At 47.3% G+C, this 19,691-nt stretch overlaps 3 protein-coding genes across 10 annotated transcripts in view; 1 reads left to right on the top strand and 2 right to left on the bottom strand.

Annotated features, from left to right (window-relative positions):
* Positions 1–8,628, bottom strand: part of CIART (circadian associated repressor of transcription) — a 34,558-nt gene extending 25,930 nt beyond the window's left edge. For both annotated transcript variants that reach the window (XM_089483114.1, XM_089483115.1), the window contains exon 1: positions 8,550–8,628. In XM_089483114.1, coding sequence (XP_089339240.1) covers positions 8,550–8,580 — 31 coding nt within the window. In that variant the 5' untranslated portion in view covers positions 8,581–8,628. The remainder of the gene's footprint in view (positions 1–8,549) is intronic.
* Positions 1–8,709, top strand: part of CA14 (carbonic anhydrase 14) — an 18,870-nt gene extending 10,161 nt beyond the window's left edge. For 3 of the 4 annotated variants that reach the window (XM_089483118.1, XM_089483121.1, XM_089483120.1), the window contains 8 exons: positions 455–597; positions 2,723–2,818; positions 3,175–3,241; positions 3,798–3,955; positions 4,845–4,971; positions 6,112–6,132; positions 6,414–6,498; positions 7,333–8,709. In XM_089483118.1, the coding sequence (XP_089339244.1) occupies positions 455–597; positions 2,723–2,818; positions 3,175–3,241; positions 3,798–3,955; positions 4,845–4,971; positions 6,112–6,132; positions 6,414–6,498; positions 7,333–7,402 (767 nt within the window). In that variant the 3' untranslated portion in view covers positions 7,403–8,709. Of the gene's footprint in view, positions 1–454; positions 598–2,722; positions 2,819–3,174; positions 3,242–3,797; positions 3,956–4,844; positions 4,972–6,111; positions 6,133–6,413; positions 6,552–7,332 lie in introns of all 4 variants that reach the window. The other variant, XM_089483119.1, reaches the window with a different exon arrangement.
* The window catches only part of APH1A (aph-1A gamma-secretase subunit), a 20,825-nt gene extending 1,134 nt beyond the window's left edge, over positions 1–19,691 (bottom strand). The window contains exons 1-8 of one of the 4 annotated variants that reach the window (XR_016272117.1): positions 18,811–19,688; positions 16,960–17,130; positions 16,442–16,515; positions 14,913–15,035; positions 14,365–14,492; positions 13,653–13,776; positions 12,684–12,799; positions 8,604–8,680 (exon numbers count right to left, since the gene is read on the bottom strand). Coding sequence is in view for 2 of the 4 variants with exons in the window: in XM_089483127.1 (XP_089339253.1) it covers positions 12,735–12,799; positions 13,653–13,776; positions 14,365–14,492; positions 14,913–15,035; positions 16,442–16,515; positions 16,960–17,130; positions 18,811–19,100 (975 nt within the window). In the remaining 2 variants the exon portion in view is untranslated. Of the gene's footprint in view, positions 1–8,603; positions 8,681–10,757; positions 12,800–13,652; positions 13,777–14,364; positions 14,493–14,912; positions 15,036–16,441; positions 16,516–16,959; positions 17,131–18,810 lie in introns of those variants that run through there. The other 3 variants (XR_016272118.1, XM_089483128.1, XM_089483127.1) reach the window with 3 other exon arrangements.

The raw sequence follows: 19,691 nt of genomic DNA, 5'->3' as shown, positions 1-19,691 counted from the left end.
GCCCCACTTGCTGTTCATTGCTTAAGAATGCAGGTATCCTTGCAGAGGAAGGAAGCCTGTGCTCTTGTCGGACTACAAATGCTATCGCCCTGGCCCTTGGCTCTGGGCTGATGGGAGCGGGAAAGCGGCCATTCTGCGCTTGGCCATAGAGCAGCCAGTTTGTGCCCATCTGTTTAGATACTGCTTTTGGCACCATAAAGCTAGAGTGATGTGGTACCCTGCTCCTCACCATAGCCCTAAAAATAACAGTCAATTTAGTGTAAGTTAGGAATCATCTGCCTTTCCAGATGTGGTCGGAGTGCATCTCCTAGTGGCCCTAGCCAGCAATGGGAGTTGCAGTTCAGGCACATCTGGAGGGCCTACCGCTAGTTTGTTAGCTTGGTTTCCACAGATTTTGGCAAGCAGCCTCCTTGCCAGAGAGACTCACAGCATCTTTGGCCTCTCCCTCTCACAGTGCAGATCTCTCTGCCTGAAACCATGAGCATCCGTGGCCTTCCCCATGTCTACTCCAGCGTCCAGATGCACTTGCACTGGGGCAGCAAAGGACAGGTTGGAGGGTCAGAGCACCAGGTCGACGGCCATGCCTTTGCAGCGGAGGTAAGCCAGAAAAGCCTTTGGGATTGCTAGGCACTGCTGTTTATGAATGTTTCCCATTCCTACACTTTCAGAAAGATGCCTCCAATGGATGAGTCAAACGTACCTTCCAACAGTTCTGATTAGGCAAGGATGATCCCAATTAATCCTCTGTCACCTCACTTTTGCAGCTCCTTTGAAAATATCCCACTTTCTCTCCTCTTCCCATTTCCCCCCTTTGTCTTCGTCTTGCTGCAAACTGGCTTCAAAGGGAAATCTCATTTGCACTCCAAGAATAATTTGCACCCAGTTAAATCCTGCCCTTCCCAGTTGGCTAAGGCAAAAGCAAACTGCTGCAGCTTCTCCTAACTTGTCTTTTCTACCGGGAGACTCTGGGCAAGCCACACTCTCTCAGCCTCAGTTTGCAATGGCAAACCCTCTCTGAAGAAACTTGCCAAGAAAACCCCATGGTAGGTTTGCCTTATAAGTCGGAAATGACTTGAAGGCATACAACACCAACTGTTGGCATCTTGACCACACTTCGATTTTGCTTGGCTGCAAGTGTCCCAGTTTTCCTCATGAGTTGTTGCAGGTTGTGGTCAATTGGCCAACATTGCTCCAGTTCTTCCAAAACCTGACATAAGGAAAGCTCACTGGGTACCTAGAAACTGACGTCTGCCTTGAAAAAGTTACTTTTCAAACTACAGCTCCCAGGATCCAGTGGGCATGGCTGAGCTGGACGATGTAGGTTGCAGTCCAAAGCATACCCATAGATATTTTCAGCAGGAGAGTCAGCTGGGCCATTTCACTGTAGCAAATTTGGCAACGCTGCAGTGTGCTGGCATCCGTGGGCCCCAAAGCCTGATGGCAATGCGGTGGTGAGGCTCTTGCTAATTTGCGTAATTGTTCCAGAAGGATGAAGGACTTTGGCAGGATTAAGTCTCTGCAGGTTTCCAAAGAGGGAGGGAGGCAGGATTAACACAAAGGTAACCTGGGACAAGAAGAATTAAGAGAGAGGGAAGACAGGGAGGAGGGGAAACCCACTCTGTTGTAAGCTGAAGGAAACCTGAAATGACCCGGGAGCACCAGACTCATAACCGGCTTAAAGGCCGTGAGAAATGCCGCCCCGAGTCACAGGGTCCGGGCATCAGCTGAGAACAGGGATGATGGGTGAGACAGTTTAATTCCCCGAGAAGGATTTTTTGGAAGGGACAGGTTGCAAATAAGGCTGCTCCTTGTGATGCTTGACCTTAAAAAAGTAATAGCGTGGCATAGTGATTTCAGCGGTGGACTATGACTCAGGAGAGGAGGGTTCGAATCCCAGCTCGGCCATTGAAACCCACTGGGTGTCCTTGGCAAGTCACACTCTTTCGGCCTCAGAGGATGGCAAGGGCAAACCCCCTCTGAAGAAACTTTCCAAGAAAACCCCAGGATAGGTTCGCAATAAATTGGAAATGACTTGAAGGCACACAACAAGAAAATTCCCTTTGTAAAGTAACATAATTCATGGGGAGGCATTGTTTGTGTGGGTGTAATAATGAACTTTTCTTGGTTACATTTCAATTTGTTTTCAAAGGGCACGTTAATCCATTCTGCAAGCTGTTTTTGAGTGAAACAGTCAGTCCTAAGGGGTGCGCTTTTGAAAGCAACCAAAAGGAAGCAAGCAATAAAGGGATGTTTTGCCGTCCCAATGGTAACAAATGAGTTTGTTAGGCTTTGCACACTGACTTACTGTATCGAATTACTCCATTATTTAAAAAGTCACTTTCTAAGGTTTACTTGAGGAGTTCATCTCCCAAAAAGAAACAAAAGGGAGCAATATCTAGTTACTCATTGCAAAAAACAGCTCCCCAAACCAACCTCCCCAAGAGTTCCCTTAGTTAAAAGTGTCTTCTTTCCAGCCTAGAAATCTCCAACGCCTGCCAACCTTTTTCACAAAAGGGGTGTCATTCCAGCCAAGGGATCAGTCGGGGTTGTCTCTCTCTGTTTCTTCTCTCCTACAAAATGTCCTTTATGAGACGAGAACTGGACACAGTATTCCACCGAAAGCTTATGTAACAGTGCCAGGAGACAGGCCAAGATATTTCCCCTTTCTCCCCCAATAATTCCTGAGCGACATGCGGCCCTTCTAATCCTCTCTCTTCCTCAGCTTCATGTGGTTCATTACAATTCAGAAAAGTATCCCAACGTCAGCGTGGCAATACACCAACCAGATGGATTGGCCGTTTTGGGCGTTTTTTTGGAGGTGAGTTTGTGTCCTCTCTACACAAAGTGGCGATAACTATATCATACCTTCCAACTGTCTTGTGACAATGGGATTGCATGCTCCTGGGAGGCCAAAGACAGTGATGATGGAAACATTTGTTCCAATTTGGCTGCGACAAGTTGCCTTCCAACTTTTCCAGCTGTCCCGGTTTCTCTCTCCTCAGCCAACTCCATTTGCTGCAAACTGAATTCAAAATGCAAAAGTTGTTTGCACTTAATTAACCCATGCTGCCTTTGGGGTTCGGGGAGCTATAGTTTCTTTTAAAAAGAGAAACAGTGTAAAATTTCCTAGCTCTGCAGCTATCACATCTGAGTCTTCTTCATTGTGCCCGACAGACTGGCAAAGCGGTGAACAAAGCCTACGATCACATCTTGAATCACCTGGATGACATCAAGTATGCAGGTAAAGTACGTCCTCCCAACGGCTTCAAGGTGCGGCATGGGACCCAAAAGGCAGGGAAAGGATTCTTTGGCTCACAATCCCACCACACTGGCCTGTCCCTGGATTAGATTTTGAGCATTTGCCCTCATTTCATGACCACTGAAAAGCCTTTCCAAATGCACTGGTTTCTTCCATGTGGGATGTTGAAAACATGAAAGAGAATGACCAAATGGAGCATGCTGAAGTTAGCATTTTTGCATCCATTTGGGCCAGTGTAATAAAAGGCCACTATGAAAACAACTCTTTATGAATGCAATCTATTGAAAAAGCACCCTGAAAATAGACTGGCAAGACTCTTCTCCTCAAGGTTTCTCAGTTCTGGGAAAATATGGTTTCCCCCAACAGTTTTGGATATTCTTTCCTAGTTCCCAAGAGTAACTATGCTGGCTGGGGGATTCGGGGAGTTGTAGTCTCACCCTTCCAGAGGCTCAGCTTTCCTATACAGGTGTTTCATTCTCTCACTTTCTTCTTTCCCACCATCTCTCTTTCTCACCCTCCTTCCCCCTGACCTTGCCAGAACAGGAAATACAGATCCAGCCCTTTGACGTGCGGGAGCTCCTTCCGGCACATTTGGGCCACTATGTCCTCTACAACGGCTCCCTGACCACCCCACCTTGCTACCAGAGCGTCCAGTGGGTCATCTTCCACCAGCCGATCCGCATCTCCACGGGCCAGGTAGCCGTCACATCCCATCCTTTTGGGTTCAGAGCTTTAGCTTCCTGAGGCGTTGAGGCTGGCTCTGCAACACAGAACTGCATTTAATGGCATTTTACATGAATGTAAATTAATTAATTTTTCCTTAGGTTTTACATTTTGACCTTTTTCTGGTACACCAACTCAGCCATGAAATTTGTAGGCTGGATCCACTGTGATTGCCATGGCACCATCCTGGCATTTGTAGTTTTGTTTGAGAGGTACTTAGCAATCCTGTGATTTAAAGTTTGCGTTGAGGAAGGTATGAGTTTCTGCAGACCATAGATCCCAGCCTTCAATTGAATGGAGCCACAATAGGTTACATGGTACCGAAGTGCCACACAATGTAATGTCTTCCATGCTTTCCATGTACCAAATATATATGCATGTGCATGTCTTCAAGCTTCCTGACAATTTATAGGGTTTTCTTAAACCAGGAATCCTCAGAGGTAGCTTTGCCAGTTTGAAATATAGCCCACAGCACCAGATATCCCTTGATGGTTCCCCATCCAAGTGTTAACCAGGGATGACATTGCTTGACTTCCAAGATCAGAGAGGATCTGGTGCCTTTTGGCCTCCAGTCACTGATAAAATAAGGCAGAGCTTGAGGAAAGCTGTTTTATTGGATTACAATAAAATGGAGGGTCTCCTGATGTTGTCCGACTCTCCCATCAGCCTCAGCTAGCAAGGTCAGGGATGGTGGAACCTGCAGTCCAACAGCATCCAGAGGGCCTCTGGCATCTCAGTCTTGTGATGGAAAAATCAATCAATGGAAATGGAGATATTTTCTCTTTGCAATGCTTCCAGAAATGGGAAGACTGTTCACTGAGCTTTCTAGGGGTCCTGGTGGACCTTCTTTTCTCTTTTCCAGCTGGAGAGACTGCAGAAATCCCTTTACGTTACGCCAGAAGGGAAGATACCTGAAGTGCCTTTGGTGAACAACTTTCGAGCACTGCAACACCTGAACCAACGGGTCATTTATTCATCTTTCAATTTAGGTGAGTGCACCTGGGAATCTGGTGGGGGTCGAGGGCATCCTCTGGATGTGGGTAATATAAAGACCCCCAGGGATATTCAAGACAACCGCATGCCCTATGCAAACCTACCTGTATCTTGAGATCTTCAGGAGAGGCTGTTCTCTCTGTCTCACCACCTTTGCAGGTATCTCTGGTGGGAAACACAGGACCTCCCTTCCTAAATAGGTTAGACTAGCACTCCACACAGTGTCCTTCTCTGGACAGGTGAAGACCCTTTTTATTTTCATGTATTCAAGGGCCGATTGCTCAGGGAGGAAAAGTCCTTTTATACGCTGCTTTGTCTCAATTTGTTGTTGTTCTTTCTAGTAATAGGATCCTACGAGGGTATGAAGGGGTCCCAAGGGCCATGTAGGCCAACTCCTTTCTGCCATGCAGGGATACACAGCTACAGCACCCCTGAAAGATGTCCACCCAACATCTATTCAAGGACCTACAAAAATGGAGATTTCACCACACTCCAAGCAGCGTCTTCCATTGTCCAACAGCAGTAACCCCTCAGGAAGTTCTCCCTAATGTTTAGGTCTTTTTTCCTGCAGACTGCATCCATTGTTCCAGGTCCTATTCTCTGGAGCAGCAGAAAACAAGCTCGCTCCCTCAATGACACCCATTCAAATACTTAAAACAGGGCTATCATATCACCTCTTAACCGTCTCTTTTCCGGGCTAAACATCCCCAGCCCCCTCAGCTACTCCTCATAGGGTTTTATGGTTTCCAGACCTTTCCCCCATTTTGGTCACCCTCCTCTAGACACAATCCAGTTTGTCACCATCCTTCTTGAATTGTGATGCACATTCCAGGGCAGCTCCTTTGTCAGTGCATCCGCTGAACTCAGTGGGATTTTCATCCGAACAAATGTGCCTTGGATTGCTTTGAATTGTAGGAAAGCCCGTTTGTTACTCAGAAGTTTTAACTGCTTAGCCATGAGTGCCACCTGGTGGAAGAAATCAGTTGACAAATCACAAGTTTTAACTGATTAATGAGTTTGATCTCAGAAATATCAGATTTGAATAAGACTGGAGATATTTCTTGAAGCACAAAGAAAGAGGGCATTCTTTAAACAGATTAAAAAGTAACTGTCTTTATCTCTCTTTTGCCCTCCAGCATCTTCTGGATATTCCGCAGGTAGGTTGGCTTCTCTGTCTTTCTTTGGTGGGAAAGGGGTAAGGACAGTGTCCCACAACTCCATCAGCCAGCCTGGCAGGGGATTCTGAGTGGTGCAGTCCAAAGAAGAGACCCCTTTTTGCAGTGATGCATGAGGATTACGGGAGTTGCAGTTTCCATCTATGAAACGTCCATAGGCATGCATTCTCTTCTTTCTAAATTCCCGCTTGCCACTCCTACAATTGGACTGCATTTCTGGTGAAGTCACAGGGTTCTTCCTTCTGCCCTTCTGTCCCTCGCAGGTGAGATTGTGGCCATCATTTTTGGGGTGCTCTTGGGCTGCATGGGCCTCTTCCTGGCCGGATGGATTGTGGCGAAGAGAATACGGTGAGACGCAGGCAGAGATGGGAGGCCGAACCGTTTCCTTCCACCCACAGGAGGTATCCCCCGGCGCTGTGAGGCCAAAGATAATAAAACTCTACCCCGCTGGGTTGTTGTTCCACTGCTCCCATCCATGGTTTGGGCAGGGAAAGACTTACTCTCGTGACATGTAGGCTGGGCAACACCCCTTTTCTCCCCTATAAAAGTGGGGAAGTGAGGAAGGAGACCCCATGGAAACATGAAAGGGAGAGTGTCCGACATTAAGCTAACAGGATAATGACGAATATTTTCAAAAACATTAGATTAAAACACAAGACAATGAGATTAGGACATGGTAAAATGTGGTCTCCAGGGATCCATTTTCCCATTTCTTTTGCCTCCAAATCTCATCTAGGGGGCATGGTGGGCATATCTGGCCTATTTTTAGGTCACACGCAGGCCAATTTAGGCTCACAAGAGGGCTGTTTCAAGCAGGGAAGTTACTTTCTGTTGCTTAAAAAAGGCCTCCCCTGAGTCTAAAATGCCCCAAAAACATAGCAAAATGCCCCCCAAAACTCCTAGAAGGCAATGTTTTCCTTTTCATTTGATCATCTGAAAGCTCTTATTGTCAGTCACTCAGACTTGGGGGAGATGTTTCAGCCTTTTAGAAAGGAGCAAAGCAACAGCTGGAAAACCAAGTAGCGCTATCATGGGGGAGAAGGGCATTTTGAGACCCTTAGGGGACCAGATTTGGCCCTGGGGGCTGAGGTTTCCGACCCTTGCATTCCAGGCATGGAGGAACACAGAAAGGGTCTTCCCTCCCACCTCCTGAACCCCTCGTCTCCCTCTTTTCCGAGACAGGGAACAAAGAATGGAGGAACAGAAGGGTGTCGTCTTTACCTCTTCCACACGGCGAGCCATTTCGGATTAAGACCTCTACTTGCGATGGAGATGAGAATCCCCAAACCTTTCGCCCCTTACTTTTGTCATTGCAATGCAAAAAAATTAGAGACCATTTTTGAGGGGAGACCAGGGAAGAGTTGTGGGGGTGAGCGAGGGCAAACTCTTGGAAACCATAACTAGTGGCCCAAAACCAACTCTGTCACCACAGCTTAACCAGCCCTCCATTGGGGTTGACAGGAAGAAAAAAGTGCATATAGCTGTATGTGTTTAAAAATGTAGGATTTGTAGCAGGATTCCCACCCGCAACATGTTTGAGTCAAACATAAGAAGAATCAAGTCTCTTGCAACCAGCCCCAGGTCTGCAAAAGTGAAAACTTCCAGTTGATATTCTAAGAATCTGGGTGAAATGAAGGAACATCTTTTCAGGTGCATATATTACAGAGACTGGAAAACTCCCTTTTCTGAACTACAAATTCCAGACTCCCCAAAGCTTGTAGGGCAGGGGATACATAATCCCCCAAGTAACTGTCCTGGGCTCTGGCATATGGATAGCATAAACACATTTGCAGTATTTGGTGCAAATTCAACCTTCCCAGAGCATGCAGAATACAGATCACTTCCGACAAACCACCCCCCAACATTCGACCCAGCACCCTCTAGATAGATTAGACTGCAACTCCCATGATCCACAGTAATGGTTTGCACCCCACTATTGTTCAGGAGATAATAGAGGCTCAAACCTCAAGATGATCCCCAACCTGGGGACCTCTGGCTGTGTTGGATTATAGCTCCCACTGTAGCCAGACAGGGCTGGGGAAGATGGGAGCTACTGCCCAGCAAACTGGGAGGCTGTCTGGTTGAGGAGTTTGCCCTGCATTGACAGCTTGTAGGACTCTGCAGTTCAATGTCAACTTCATCAATGTTATACTTGGATCTCGCAGAGCGGGAAACAAGGATGATACACACAGCTGCCCCAAGAGGACGCCCCAATTCAACCACAACAACCGCTCCCTATGGGACAACCGCCTTCTGCAATTTCCAGGGCATTGCCCCATTTTTCACTACATTTGCATTCACGTTTTCACCGAAAAACTCCAACCTTCTGAGCAAAGGTTGGGCACATCCTCAGTGTGTATTTGGGAGGGCAAGAGTGTATATGTAAATTATGCCAGTACCATTCACGCATTCTTCTGGAGGCTTTGGCATCCATTCCTGGCCCAACGCTTTCTGACATCTTTGGCAGTAGCGTCGCCAGTTCCGATACCAGAAAAGTCTTTTTGGCTGGTTGCTGTCCTTATTTCACCACCTAAAAAATTAAATAAACATTGCCCCTGAGGTCTGTGTTTTATTGTCCATTTTTGGGGAAAGAGTTGGCATGATGGGGAAACAAAGGACAAGAAACCACATACATTGGGCTTTGGGCATAATCTCCTAAACCGTTCGGGGGCTGCATCAGCCCCTCCTTGATATCAGAAGTGACTCCAAAGTTCAGGTTTGGAAAAATCCATCTCCAATTTGGAGTGCAAAAAGATAAATTTTAGCTAAGGCAGATTGTGGTGAGGCTGAAAGGGCGAACCTGGTATAGACAAGACCTGAGCTTCAGGGGGGAAATGTTCTTTTTTTGTTTTGGCTTACAATTCCCAGCCAGACACCTTCTTTTCTTGGAAAACCATCTCTCTCTCTAGTGGTGTAATTCTTTTCTTTTTCAATGGGCTCTCCTCAAGAATTTGGGAATTCTTTGGGGCCTGTTGTGGCCCACAAATACCAGCCCCATGGTCCACAAATGGCCCATAGTCTGCTCTTTCCTCACCCCTGATTTTAATGAGAGGCTGCGCTGGTCTGAAGGATTGGGTGGGCAACTATGAGAGCTTGGGGAGCATAACAAACCCCCTTGAAACCACCAAAGAGAGTGTTCCCTAAATCCTGAAGCCAAAAGACTCCATCCTTTCCTCAACAAACGTTGTGCCCAATGGATCTTGTCCTCTGGAGGGAAGCACTAAGCCCCCCAAACACAATGTCTGCCCCCAACCAAACCATTCCCCTGAGATGGAGGAACCCTTGCTAAGCCTCCAGAGATAAGCAGACAGGAAATCTCTAGTCTTAAAAGCTGAAGAACGAGGCGAGCCTAAGCTTCACCCTTCCTCCTGGCACTTTCCAGCAACACTGGATTACAGTCTCCATCATCCCCCAGTGAAACCAGTGCACCTATGAGCCAGCACAACCATGGGAGATGGGATTACAAATCCCAGAAGCCCTGAATATAACTCCCAAAAGGCGTGCTGCTTAGAGGACTGTTATCTTCCGACAACACAGAGAAAACCCAGTTATGTCCAAAGGTTGCAAAAGTTCCTTTCTTTTTGAACCATTGACTCCAGCTCCAACTAGACGACAACTCCTGAAAACTGTGTTCGCTGAGGGATTATGGGGCTTGTATTCCAAACAAATTCGTTTTTTCCAAACCTGGGCTATATATTGTACACATCAGCCTTGACCCACCAATGGTGGTCACACTGGTTTGGGATGATGGGATCTGTACTCTAATACACCTGATGGTGCCAGGTGGGACAAAATAGTGTATTTATGAGTAGAACTTTGCAGGGGAGATTTTTCTTTCAAGATCCAAACATAACAGGGTTTTCTCTGGGCTAGGGCATGGCAATGCCCTCCAGAGATAACCACCTCTACAGGCTCACTGCAAGGCTATTTCTGAAGACGCACGTCCCTCCCACCTCTCTTGCAAATACTTTGCAATTCCTTGTTTTGTGTCGCCAACCTATTTTTGGAGACATGATCAAATTCAACACTGGATGGCAATTGGGCGGCTGCTTCAGCAGCACTTGGCTGAGGAATGCGGAACGCAGAGGTTAGCCTGGGATCGGGTCTCATCACATACCTTGCTGAAAATAACCCAGGGCTCTTTCTCTTCGGAGTCGGGAACATAACAGTCTTCCCCCATTACTTGGAGTCTCCAACACAGAAACAAACGTAAGGCGTCTCTTCCTTCTTGAGCCCAAGGCTGGGATAATCCTTTTCAATGCCACACCTGCCAAAACTTTCCAGAGCATGGGACAGTTGTGCTACTACATCAAGTTATCTTGTTTGGCCGGATGGAGGAACCTTTGGCCTTGCAAGTTTTCTCAATTAGAACTCACACGTTCCTTTACCATTGGGTCAAGGGTAGCGTGGGAGTCTTTGAGAACCCAAAACACCCACCAATTTATCTTTCAATATATCCTGGAGGGACAAAGATTCTCCATCCTCTCTAGTACAGCAAAACCACTCAGAGGTCAATTCTCCTGGCTCTGAAGAGGGTCCAGATGTACCTTTTCCTGGTTCTGGTACCAAATTAACATCCCCAATGTATGAGACGACAAAAATCTGAATCCCAAGAAAAGCCCTTTTATTCATTGCACAATAATCAGGGTGGAGGGATGAGAGTCAATGGATTGGGTCTTCAGATTTTTTTTTTTAAAGGACCAGCATTTTGTCAAAGGACTGAATTTAAATGCCACCCCATGTACCACAGAAGAAGAAACATGTATTTCATTAACCCAGATGCAACAGTTCTTCCCAGGCAGTAAATGGATCCTTCCAGGGATCAGCTTGTGGATCGCTGGATGCTGTGGGACGGTAACTCCCATCATCTTAGCCACCAAAGCTTTGGACAAAGTGTGACAGGACTTTCAACCCAGCAAAGTCCAAGCAACAGCACATGGTCAACCTTCTTCTAAACCAGAGGAGAGGAATCACATTGGACTCTAAATGTCAGTATCCCCCAGCACTGGCCATGTAGGGTTGGGGTTTACTAGGAGCAGAAGTCCAAAAGTGGGAGGGATACATGAGCCCCACCTGGCTCCTTATATATTTATTTCTTCAATTTAGCTGCCAGTTGACAAAATGGCAGCCAACAACCATAAAGTTAAGAACTGGAAGGAGAGAGAGAGAACCATCAGCTCTCAGTCTCATTCAATAGCTAACATTTTGAGTAGAAAGACGAAGATGATGCAAACTCTCTTGGAGACTGCACCTCTCTATGGGACCACTGGCTGCAGCTTTGACAAGCCATCTGCAGGATTTTAGTGGCTCCCCTTTGCTCTGCTCCGTTTCCTCCATCCACCTTTACCACCCTTTTTCTAGGGAGTACATACATTGGACTGTAAATCTTAGCACAGAAGAAGAAGAGAAAAATATGGAAAAAGAAAAACCTAGGACCAGGCATTTTGGTCTCTTCACCCTGTGTGCCTCAAGAACAGTGGTTAAATACTTTACCTTATCGAAATGGGTTTAGCATCTTGAGTTAAAAATGCACCCAACTCTTCAATCTAACAAGTTCAGGTTTGATTCTAGCCAGAGAAAAACCAGTAAAAAAAAAAAAGGGGGGGGGGGACAAAAACAAACACTAAAAACCACAGAAATACACCAAGGAGGACTGTGGTTTTAGAGTTTTCCTTGTAAAAAAAGGAGTTGACTCTCCTCGATCCCCACCCAACCCCTTACAACCAGTAGGACAAAATAAGGATGTCAAAGCCCCCAGCCATTGTACAGGGATGAAAAGAAAGGTACAAAATGAACCTTCAACATCCTCCCAAGTGGTCCTTGTCCCATCACATATTAAAAGGAGGGTTGGCAGCTTAGTGGTGGTCACTATGGAGGTCAAGGGGACAAGGAAAGGTGGATGAGAGGATGAGATTTCTTTGCCGACTCCAGAAGAGCATGACCCGCTGTGCCCCAATCTTTCTGTCTTGACAAACTCTCTGGCCAATGTAGCTGTGAACCAAACAATACAGACCAAGCCTGGCCAGGCAGGGAGAGTAAACACCATTAAAAATTTCACTGATCTGAGAAGGCTCATCATCATCATCATATCGCCAAGTTATCAGATGTCCAAAACAACTCCAGAAAATGTCCCATCAGATGGCGCTATGTGTTGGATCCTCCATTATGCAAAGTTTTGAGTCTCCCATCTTGGTCTCCTCCCGCTTCCTCCAGCAAAGGGAATGGCAAGCTCAAAGTCAACCAACAATTCCCATCTTCCACAGAAGAAGCAAGGTAAAATACAACTCCAAACAGCACAGAAGAATGGCAACCGGAGAGACAGGTATCCTGAATCCCAAATGAAATGTTTCAAGTCCAGGTAACTACGGTCGCAGCCTGTGACACTAGCCGAAAAGTCTGAGCCAGTCTGACTGACTCTGTGTTCGATTTGTTTCCAAAAAAGAGTAGGGAGAGGGGGAAGAGAGAGACAAAGAGAGTGGTGTGTACACTTTACATGGTTTCTAACTGGCAAGAGAAGGCACGTTGGTGACTACCTTTTCCTTCAGTGGATCCGAGTAGTATCCCAGGATGCTCATGGGCACCTCTCAGTTCTCCGCAGGAAGCTGTAGTTCAGAATATAACATCACATGGTTCTCTTCTTTCCGTCTGCCTGCAAGGAAGCCAATGGCCAAGAAAATAAATTGAGAGAAAGAAAGAAAAAGAGGAAGAGAGAGAGAGAGGGAGAGGTTCAGTCAACTACCCAGCAAGCTTAGGTGAGACTGTGAAGAGCCCAGAAACACTGTTTATGTGGGGGACAAGATATATATATATCCCAGAGGCCTCCATCCGCTCCAGGGAAGCTGCCAGTTGTAGTCCAAGAAAGAGAGCAATGGTTCTAATCTGTACATGGTACAACCATGTCATCCACATCATTCACAGAACCTTGTTGTGTATGTGGTTTCTGGATTTCTTTTTACAAACTAGATTTCAGCCCCCAAAAATCTTCACAAAGTTTCAAGATGAAGAATGAATTTTAAGGATTTAATTTCTACTTCCCTTCCCCCATAAAAAAAAGATGTTGGGAAAACTTACCCTTTTTTTACAAGCCAGCAAAGAGGTGGCCATTATGGCCTCCCCAAGAAGGAAGTTCCAAAGCTTGGAAGCAGCCACCAAGAAGGCCTCCCATGTTCCCACCTGATGTACTTGTGATGGTGGTGGGACTGAGAAAAAGGACTCTCCTGTAGATTGGGGTCTGGGCGGGCTCATGTGGGGAGATACAGTCTGCCAAATAGCCTGGAGCTGAGCCGTATAGGGCTTTATAGTTTATAACCAGCACTTGGAACCAGGGCTGGTAACCAACTGGCAGCCAGTGGAGCTGATTTCGCAGTGGTATGGTTCCTGCTAAAGATGTAGTCCAAAAACCAGGTAACTTCCCAAAGCCCTATGTCGAGCAAGCTGTTCTGCTCCCCACACATGCAAAAGCCATGCTCCACCCCACAACCCATACAAGTCACAATGCTCACATGAGAAGCAGGCCAGGATACTGTGCAGGGAACCTCCGGCCGTGAAAAAGGCCCAGACTCCAGTGGAGAGCGTAATCATGAAGATGGGTATGAGGCTTGCTTCATAACAAGGATTGAGGAAAGTCTGGAAGGAAACAAAAAGAAGAGGGAGAGAGAGATAAGGGGGGAGGGTTCAAAACACAGGGGAGGCCCCGCTAATCCTCCTCCTCCAACCCCCATCGGCCTCCCATAAGCCTTGCAACGGGCGATCTCCAAAGCCCCTTGTGTGAAAGAGACCAACCTTGATCCGTCTCCAAGACAACCCATTTGGATTACTTAGTGGATTACTACCCATTTCTCTGGCACACCTGATAGGTTCCGTTTTACAATCTCACATATCATGTCCCCCCCACTTCTGTTCTCCCTTGCACAACAACAACCCTGTGAGGGAAAGGATTTTGGGGACCTAGGGAGAAAGGGGGGGGCCTTCAGTCCTCCCTTCCATAACTACAGTACTCAGGGTAAATAACAACCACCACCAACATATCACTGTGGAAACCCAGAAACCAATAACAACAACAACAACAACAACAACAACAACGATAATAATAATAATAATAATAATAATAATAATAATTACTATTAATAAGAAACCAGTCTCATTTTGCATATTTGATTCTCAACCTGGAATCCAGATCTGACGGGGACAGATCTGACACCGTTCTCCACTCACCAACCCAGACGTCATCAGATGACTGGCCACCACCAGCGACAACTTCCAATAGCACTTCTTCTCACAGGCGTCAAAGAAGATTGTCCCCCAAAATGTGTGCAGCAAAACGATCGCCATGGTCAGGAAGGCTGGAAAGAGAAAATGGAAGACAGCTGATCAAAACCCATCACCGCCAAAGCAACTGTGGGGGGAAAAACACAAACACCTTCTTATTTTGTTAGTCAAGGTAGCTAACACCAGCTGGTCCTGTGCAGCGGGGATGCGTCACAAGCACTTTGAATTGTGCCCAGACATGGATCGGCAGCCAGCAGAACTGTAGCAACAAGGCAGCTGTGTGTGTCCCCAGTTAAGAACCAAGCTGCAGCTCTTTCCGGGTGAAGTTTCCGTACACTCTTCAAAGGCAGCCTCATGTATAGCATAATACAGTAATCCAAACATAATTGGACCATGTCAACAGAAACACCAGAGAGAAATGTGGTTACCCGCCTCACTAACCACAAAGAGATGCTTTCTCTCAGAAGAGCATCCTTTTCTAGGGTGGCTTTTACCTGACGTGATGAAGTAATGAGGCGAATCCCCATGGATGCCCACAGTTCCCGGCCCAATGGAATCCGCAAGGATGTTGATGACGGAGAAGACGCCGCTGATGATGCCGAAGGAAAGACCCGACACTACAGAAAAGAAGGGTGTGCTGAGTAAGGCCCCCAGGCAGATGGGTTTTGGAGTTCTTGTCAGCATCGTGGCTCAGCATTAATAGCTGCGGTTGTGATTTTGTTAGATGCATTTTCCCCTTAGCTTGGAAAAGACCAGGGAACAGACCAGAATAGTTAATTTTTCTCTGATACTCACCTGCTTGCTCAGTTTTCAATGTAGAGAGACATGGGACACACCTTGGTTTTCTCCCTTTGCTTCTACACTATATAACCCCGGGAGTCCATCTTCCATCAGCCTCAGCTCGAGGGAAGTGCACTCCAACCCATGCTCCCCATAAATCCAGAAATGGGGACTGTCTAAGTCTGGGTAGAATTTGTTTCGAGGCTCAGTTCTATTCTTGGCTGTGGGCAAAAGGGCTGGGATGCTTCTCTGCTCCGTTACTGGCCACCAATAAAGCGTCTCCTTTAGCAGTAGCCTGTGTTGGTGTCCACCAACGAAAAACACTTGAGGAGGCCTGGAGCTACATCCAAAGCCTTTCAACGGTGGATCTGTGTTTAAGGAGGGTTAGGTCAGATTGTGCCTCCTCCGCCACACGTTTCTCTTAAAATAGCAGCGTTTTATAAAAAGAAGTCACAGAAGCAGACCTCGATGGGGAAGGCAACTCCAGAAAGCTTAAGGAGCTGGCCCGAAAAAGATTATTTCCTTTAGGAGAAGCAGTTCAGGGGAAATGGAGGAGGCTGCGAAAAACTGTGGCAAATGACAGCCCATGGGACTCATGTAGCCCCTGAAAAGTCCTGCCAATGTTTATGGCCCAAAACCCACACGGAGAGCCCCCAAGGCATGCATGAACACTCTCAGCTCTACGCAGAACCTTCAGCAGCACCAAATGACTCCATTTTCATCAGCATCCTTCTGAAAATGGCAACCGGGAGGGACATTTGTCATTTTGGGAAGGATTCCGAGTAAGATAGAATTACCAAGTAAGGTATTTGGGAGTACTGTTGGAGGTGTGTGGGGTAGGGTTGGAAGAAGGAAAATTGGCCCCTGGCCCCCATGCAGTTGTCTATCCCTGCTTTAAAGGAAACTAAACTTGGGAGTTTAAGAGACTTTGGTAATGGCTTGGTCAGGTTTAGCAATGGTTGTGCAGGACCAGAAAAGGGTTTTGTTTGAGCAACACAACAGTTCCCAAACATGACTGGGAGTACAAACATTCACAAAAGCCCCATTCAGAATGGTCCGTGGTCAAGGATTTGAACAGTGATAGTCCCAAAGTAGCCACAGCACCCATGTTTATGAAATCACTGGACTAAAAAGGGAGCTCTGGGTTGCAGGGGCCATCTGTTTTCAGGAGCACGTTTTCAGTGGGAAGTATCACGAGACCCAGGCAACAGATATAAGGGAGAGTCAAGGCCTGCCCACTCACCGTACGCCATCTGCTTGACTGAGATGGGAGACTGTCCATTTTCACTTATGGTCACCAATCCTTCGTCAGCTTTCCTAAGGACAGCAGGGAGATGGAGGCAAAGAATGAGTAGATAGTCCCAAAAAGGGAGGACACGCCATATGCGTTTAGGACTGTATCACCTGCAATATGATATCCGTACTATGGCTCAGTTACTAATCAAAAAGGAGACTACTGTCAGGAAATCAAAAGAAGACTAGGACTTGGAAAGGCAGCCATGAAGGAACTAGAGGAGATTCTCTAGTTTGGTATTAAATACCAAAATCAGAGTCATCTAGGCCACAGTATTTCCCATTTCTATGCACTGGATGTAATTGTGAAAGCTAGACAGTAAAGAAAGAGGGCAGGAAGAGAACCAGTTCATTGGAAACATGGTGCTGGAGAGCTCTGCTAAAAAGACAAAATAAATGGGTCCGAAAGCAAACCAAGCCTGGACACTCCTTAGAAGCCAAGCTAAGTGAAAATCCCCTCTTACTTACTTGAGGAGTTTGAAGTAAGCAAAGCGGAAAGCCTCCTGCAGCAAAACGGAGACAGCCGCCCCAAACATCAGGAGAGCGTGCTGCAGATCCCCATCCTCTCGGTTGCTGAGATGCACCGAAATAAACCAGATCAAAGAGGCCAAAAGGAGAGAGACCAGCCAGAAAAAGGCCCTGCAGGGGAAAAGAAGACAATGTTGGTATTGGTCCACCACCATCATAACCCCGCCGGGAGTGAAAAAGAGGTCAGAACTGGAGGCAAAGTTGTAGATGACAGGGGTCTGGCAACTATAACTATGTGGTCCAGGAAGCTTCATGGAGTTAAAGGTCTGAGGAGTTGCAGTGAGGCCAACTGGGGGGATTCTGGGAGTTTGAATCATATATTAGCATATTATTATATTTAGGTTAGTATATTAGCATATAGCTTTCGTATTCTAGCAGTTCATAATGTATTTTATTGTCTGTACATTGCAAATGACTCGAAGGCATACAGCAACAACATTTAGCTATTAATACTCTATATCTATTAACAGTAATTAATAGATGATGATGATTCCCTCTGAGGGTGCGATTCAGCCAAAGAGGTTCGCCAGAGGTTGCCGTAAGTCAGAAATGACTTGAAGGCACACAACAACAACAACATTTATCTATTAATAGTCTATATTCTCTGTGCAGAGAAGCATGCCTATCATCCCCTTGTGGTGAGAAGCATGCCTCTGAGAAGGGGATGATGGGCATGCCTCCCCCTTGTAGACCCCCATTTCTCTTCAGAAGAGGGACCCCTCCAACAACCACCTTCCTCCTGCCATTGAGGGTCTGCTAAGCCCCAGGGCTGACACTGCCAAGAGGATGACCTGGAGGGGGATGATGGGAATGCTTCTTCCCATAGAGAAGGGGATGATGGGCATGCTTCCTCCCTCCACCACCCAGCCCCTCTGCAGACAGCTATTTCTCTTCCCCCCTCTCTTCAAAAGAGGAACCTCTCCATCCTTCTCCTCTATTGCCTCCCCCCCATCTGTTTGCTAAGCCCCCCTCCTCACAAACAGGGGGATGATGGACATGCTTCTCCCCCTAAAGAAGGGAAAAATAGGCATGCTTCTCCCCACAGAGAGGAGGAAGATGGGCATGCTTCTCCCCATGGAGAAGGGGAAGATGGGCATGCTTCCTCCTGCACAACATAACCCTGCAGACCCATATTTCTCTTCTCCCCTTCAAAAGAGGGACCCCCCATCTTTTCCCCTTATTGCCCTTCACTTGTCTGCTAAGCCCCCTTCCCACAGAGAGGGGGATGATGGGCACGTTTCCAACCTCCCCCTGTAGACCCATATTTCTCTTTCCTCTTCAAAGGGGGGACCCCCCTCTTTCTCCCCTCCTCACAGAGAAGGGGATGATGGGCATGCTTCTCCCCTTCCACCAACCAGCCCTTCTCTTACCCCCTCTCTTCAAAAATGGGACCTCTCCATCTTACTCCCCTACTGCTCCCCATTTGTAGAAAGATGAGCATGCCTCTCCCCACAAAGGGGGATAATGGGCATGCTTCTTCCCACAGAGAAGGGGGTGATGGGCATGCTTCTCCCCACAGAGAGGGGATAATGGGCATGCTTCTTCCCACAGGAAAGGGAATGAGGGGCACGCTTGTCCCTACAGAGAAGGGGGCGATGGGCATGCTTCCTCCTCCCCCTGTAGACCCCTATCCCTTTCCCCCTCCTCCAAAAGAGGGACCCCCCAATCTGTTTGCTAAGCCCCCTTCCTTCCCCAGAGAGAGCGAAGGGGACGGTGGGGCTGCTCCCCCTCCCTTCCTGCCATAGACCCCTATTGCCCTTTCCTTCCTCCCTCCCTCCCTGGAAAGCTGACCCTGCGACCAGGATGATGACGCGGAGGGGGTCCCCGGCCACGGTCAGCAGGCAGAGAGCCAAGGCCGGCCCGAAGGCGATGAAGGTGCAGCCGAAGAACACCAAAGCCCCCATCGCCCAGCAGCCAGACCCTGAGCGGCAAGGCCCAGGAGGAGGAAGAGGGGGCGGGGCCACGCCCGGACACGCCCCCCAGAGGCATTGTGGGAGTCGTAGTCCCACACAACCCCAAACCCGGAAGTAGTGGGCCTTGCCTGTTGCTGTGTCAATATAACAAAGGATGACCCAAACCATACAGACAGTAATCTCTACTCAAGAGGAAGGGAGTCCCACTGCATTCAGAGAGGCTTCATTCCCAAATCAAGGGCTGCAAGGGTCACACCCTTCCCCTTCATCATCATAATTTGATAGAGTCACACTTTCTCAGCCTCCAATTTTGCCAAACCTCCTCTGAAGAAACCACAATGGCTCAGAACTGGACGCTTTCCTCACCCAAAACGGACATCCATTTTGGCAAAAACGGTGCCAAAGCCACCGGTGGGAATAACAAAATACACATTGGTTTATGCTCAGGGCAACTGATAACATCTCTGCATTTCAAAGACGGCTTAAAAACACATTTCGAATGTCATAATAGAAACACGACACACACTGAATGCTTTCCTAAATGGAAAAGGTCAACCGAATCAGTGGGTTTACATGGCAGGGCTGGGATTCGAACTCTGGTCTCCCACTGAGCAAAGCTGTCCTTCTTGGATATAAGAAACTGGTGTCCAGTGTAGGAAACGGGGGAGAAATTTCCCTCAAATTATTATTATTAACCTTTATTTATGAAGCGCTGTAAATTTACACAGTGCTGTACATACAATCTTTTTAATTAGATGG

Source organism: Sceloporus occidentalis, unplaced genomic scaffold, assembly GCF_023333645.1.
Source record: "Sceloporus occidentalis isolate IW3139 unplaced genomic scaffold, rSceOcc1.0.p SCAF_20, whole genome shotgun sequence".
Lineage (NCBI taxonomy): Eukaryota > Metazoa > Chordata > Lepidosauria > Squamata > Phrynosomatidae > Sceloporus > Sceloporus occidentalis.
The sequence above is the reverse complement of the archived record's forward strand: the minus strand, read 5'-3'. Positions and strand labels throughout refer to the sequence as shown.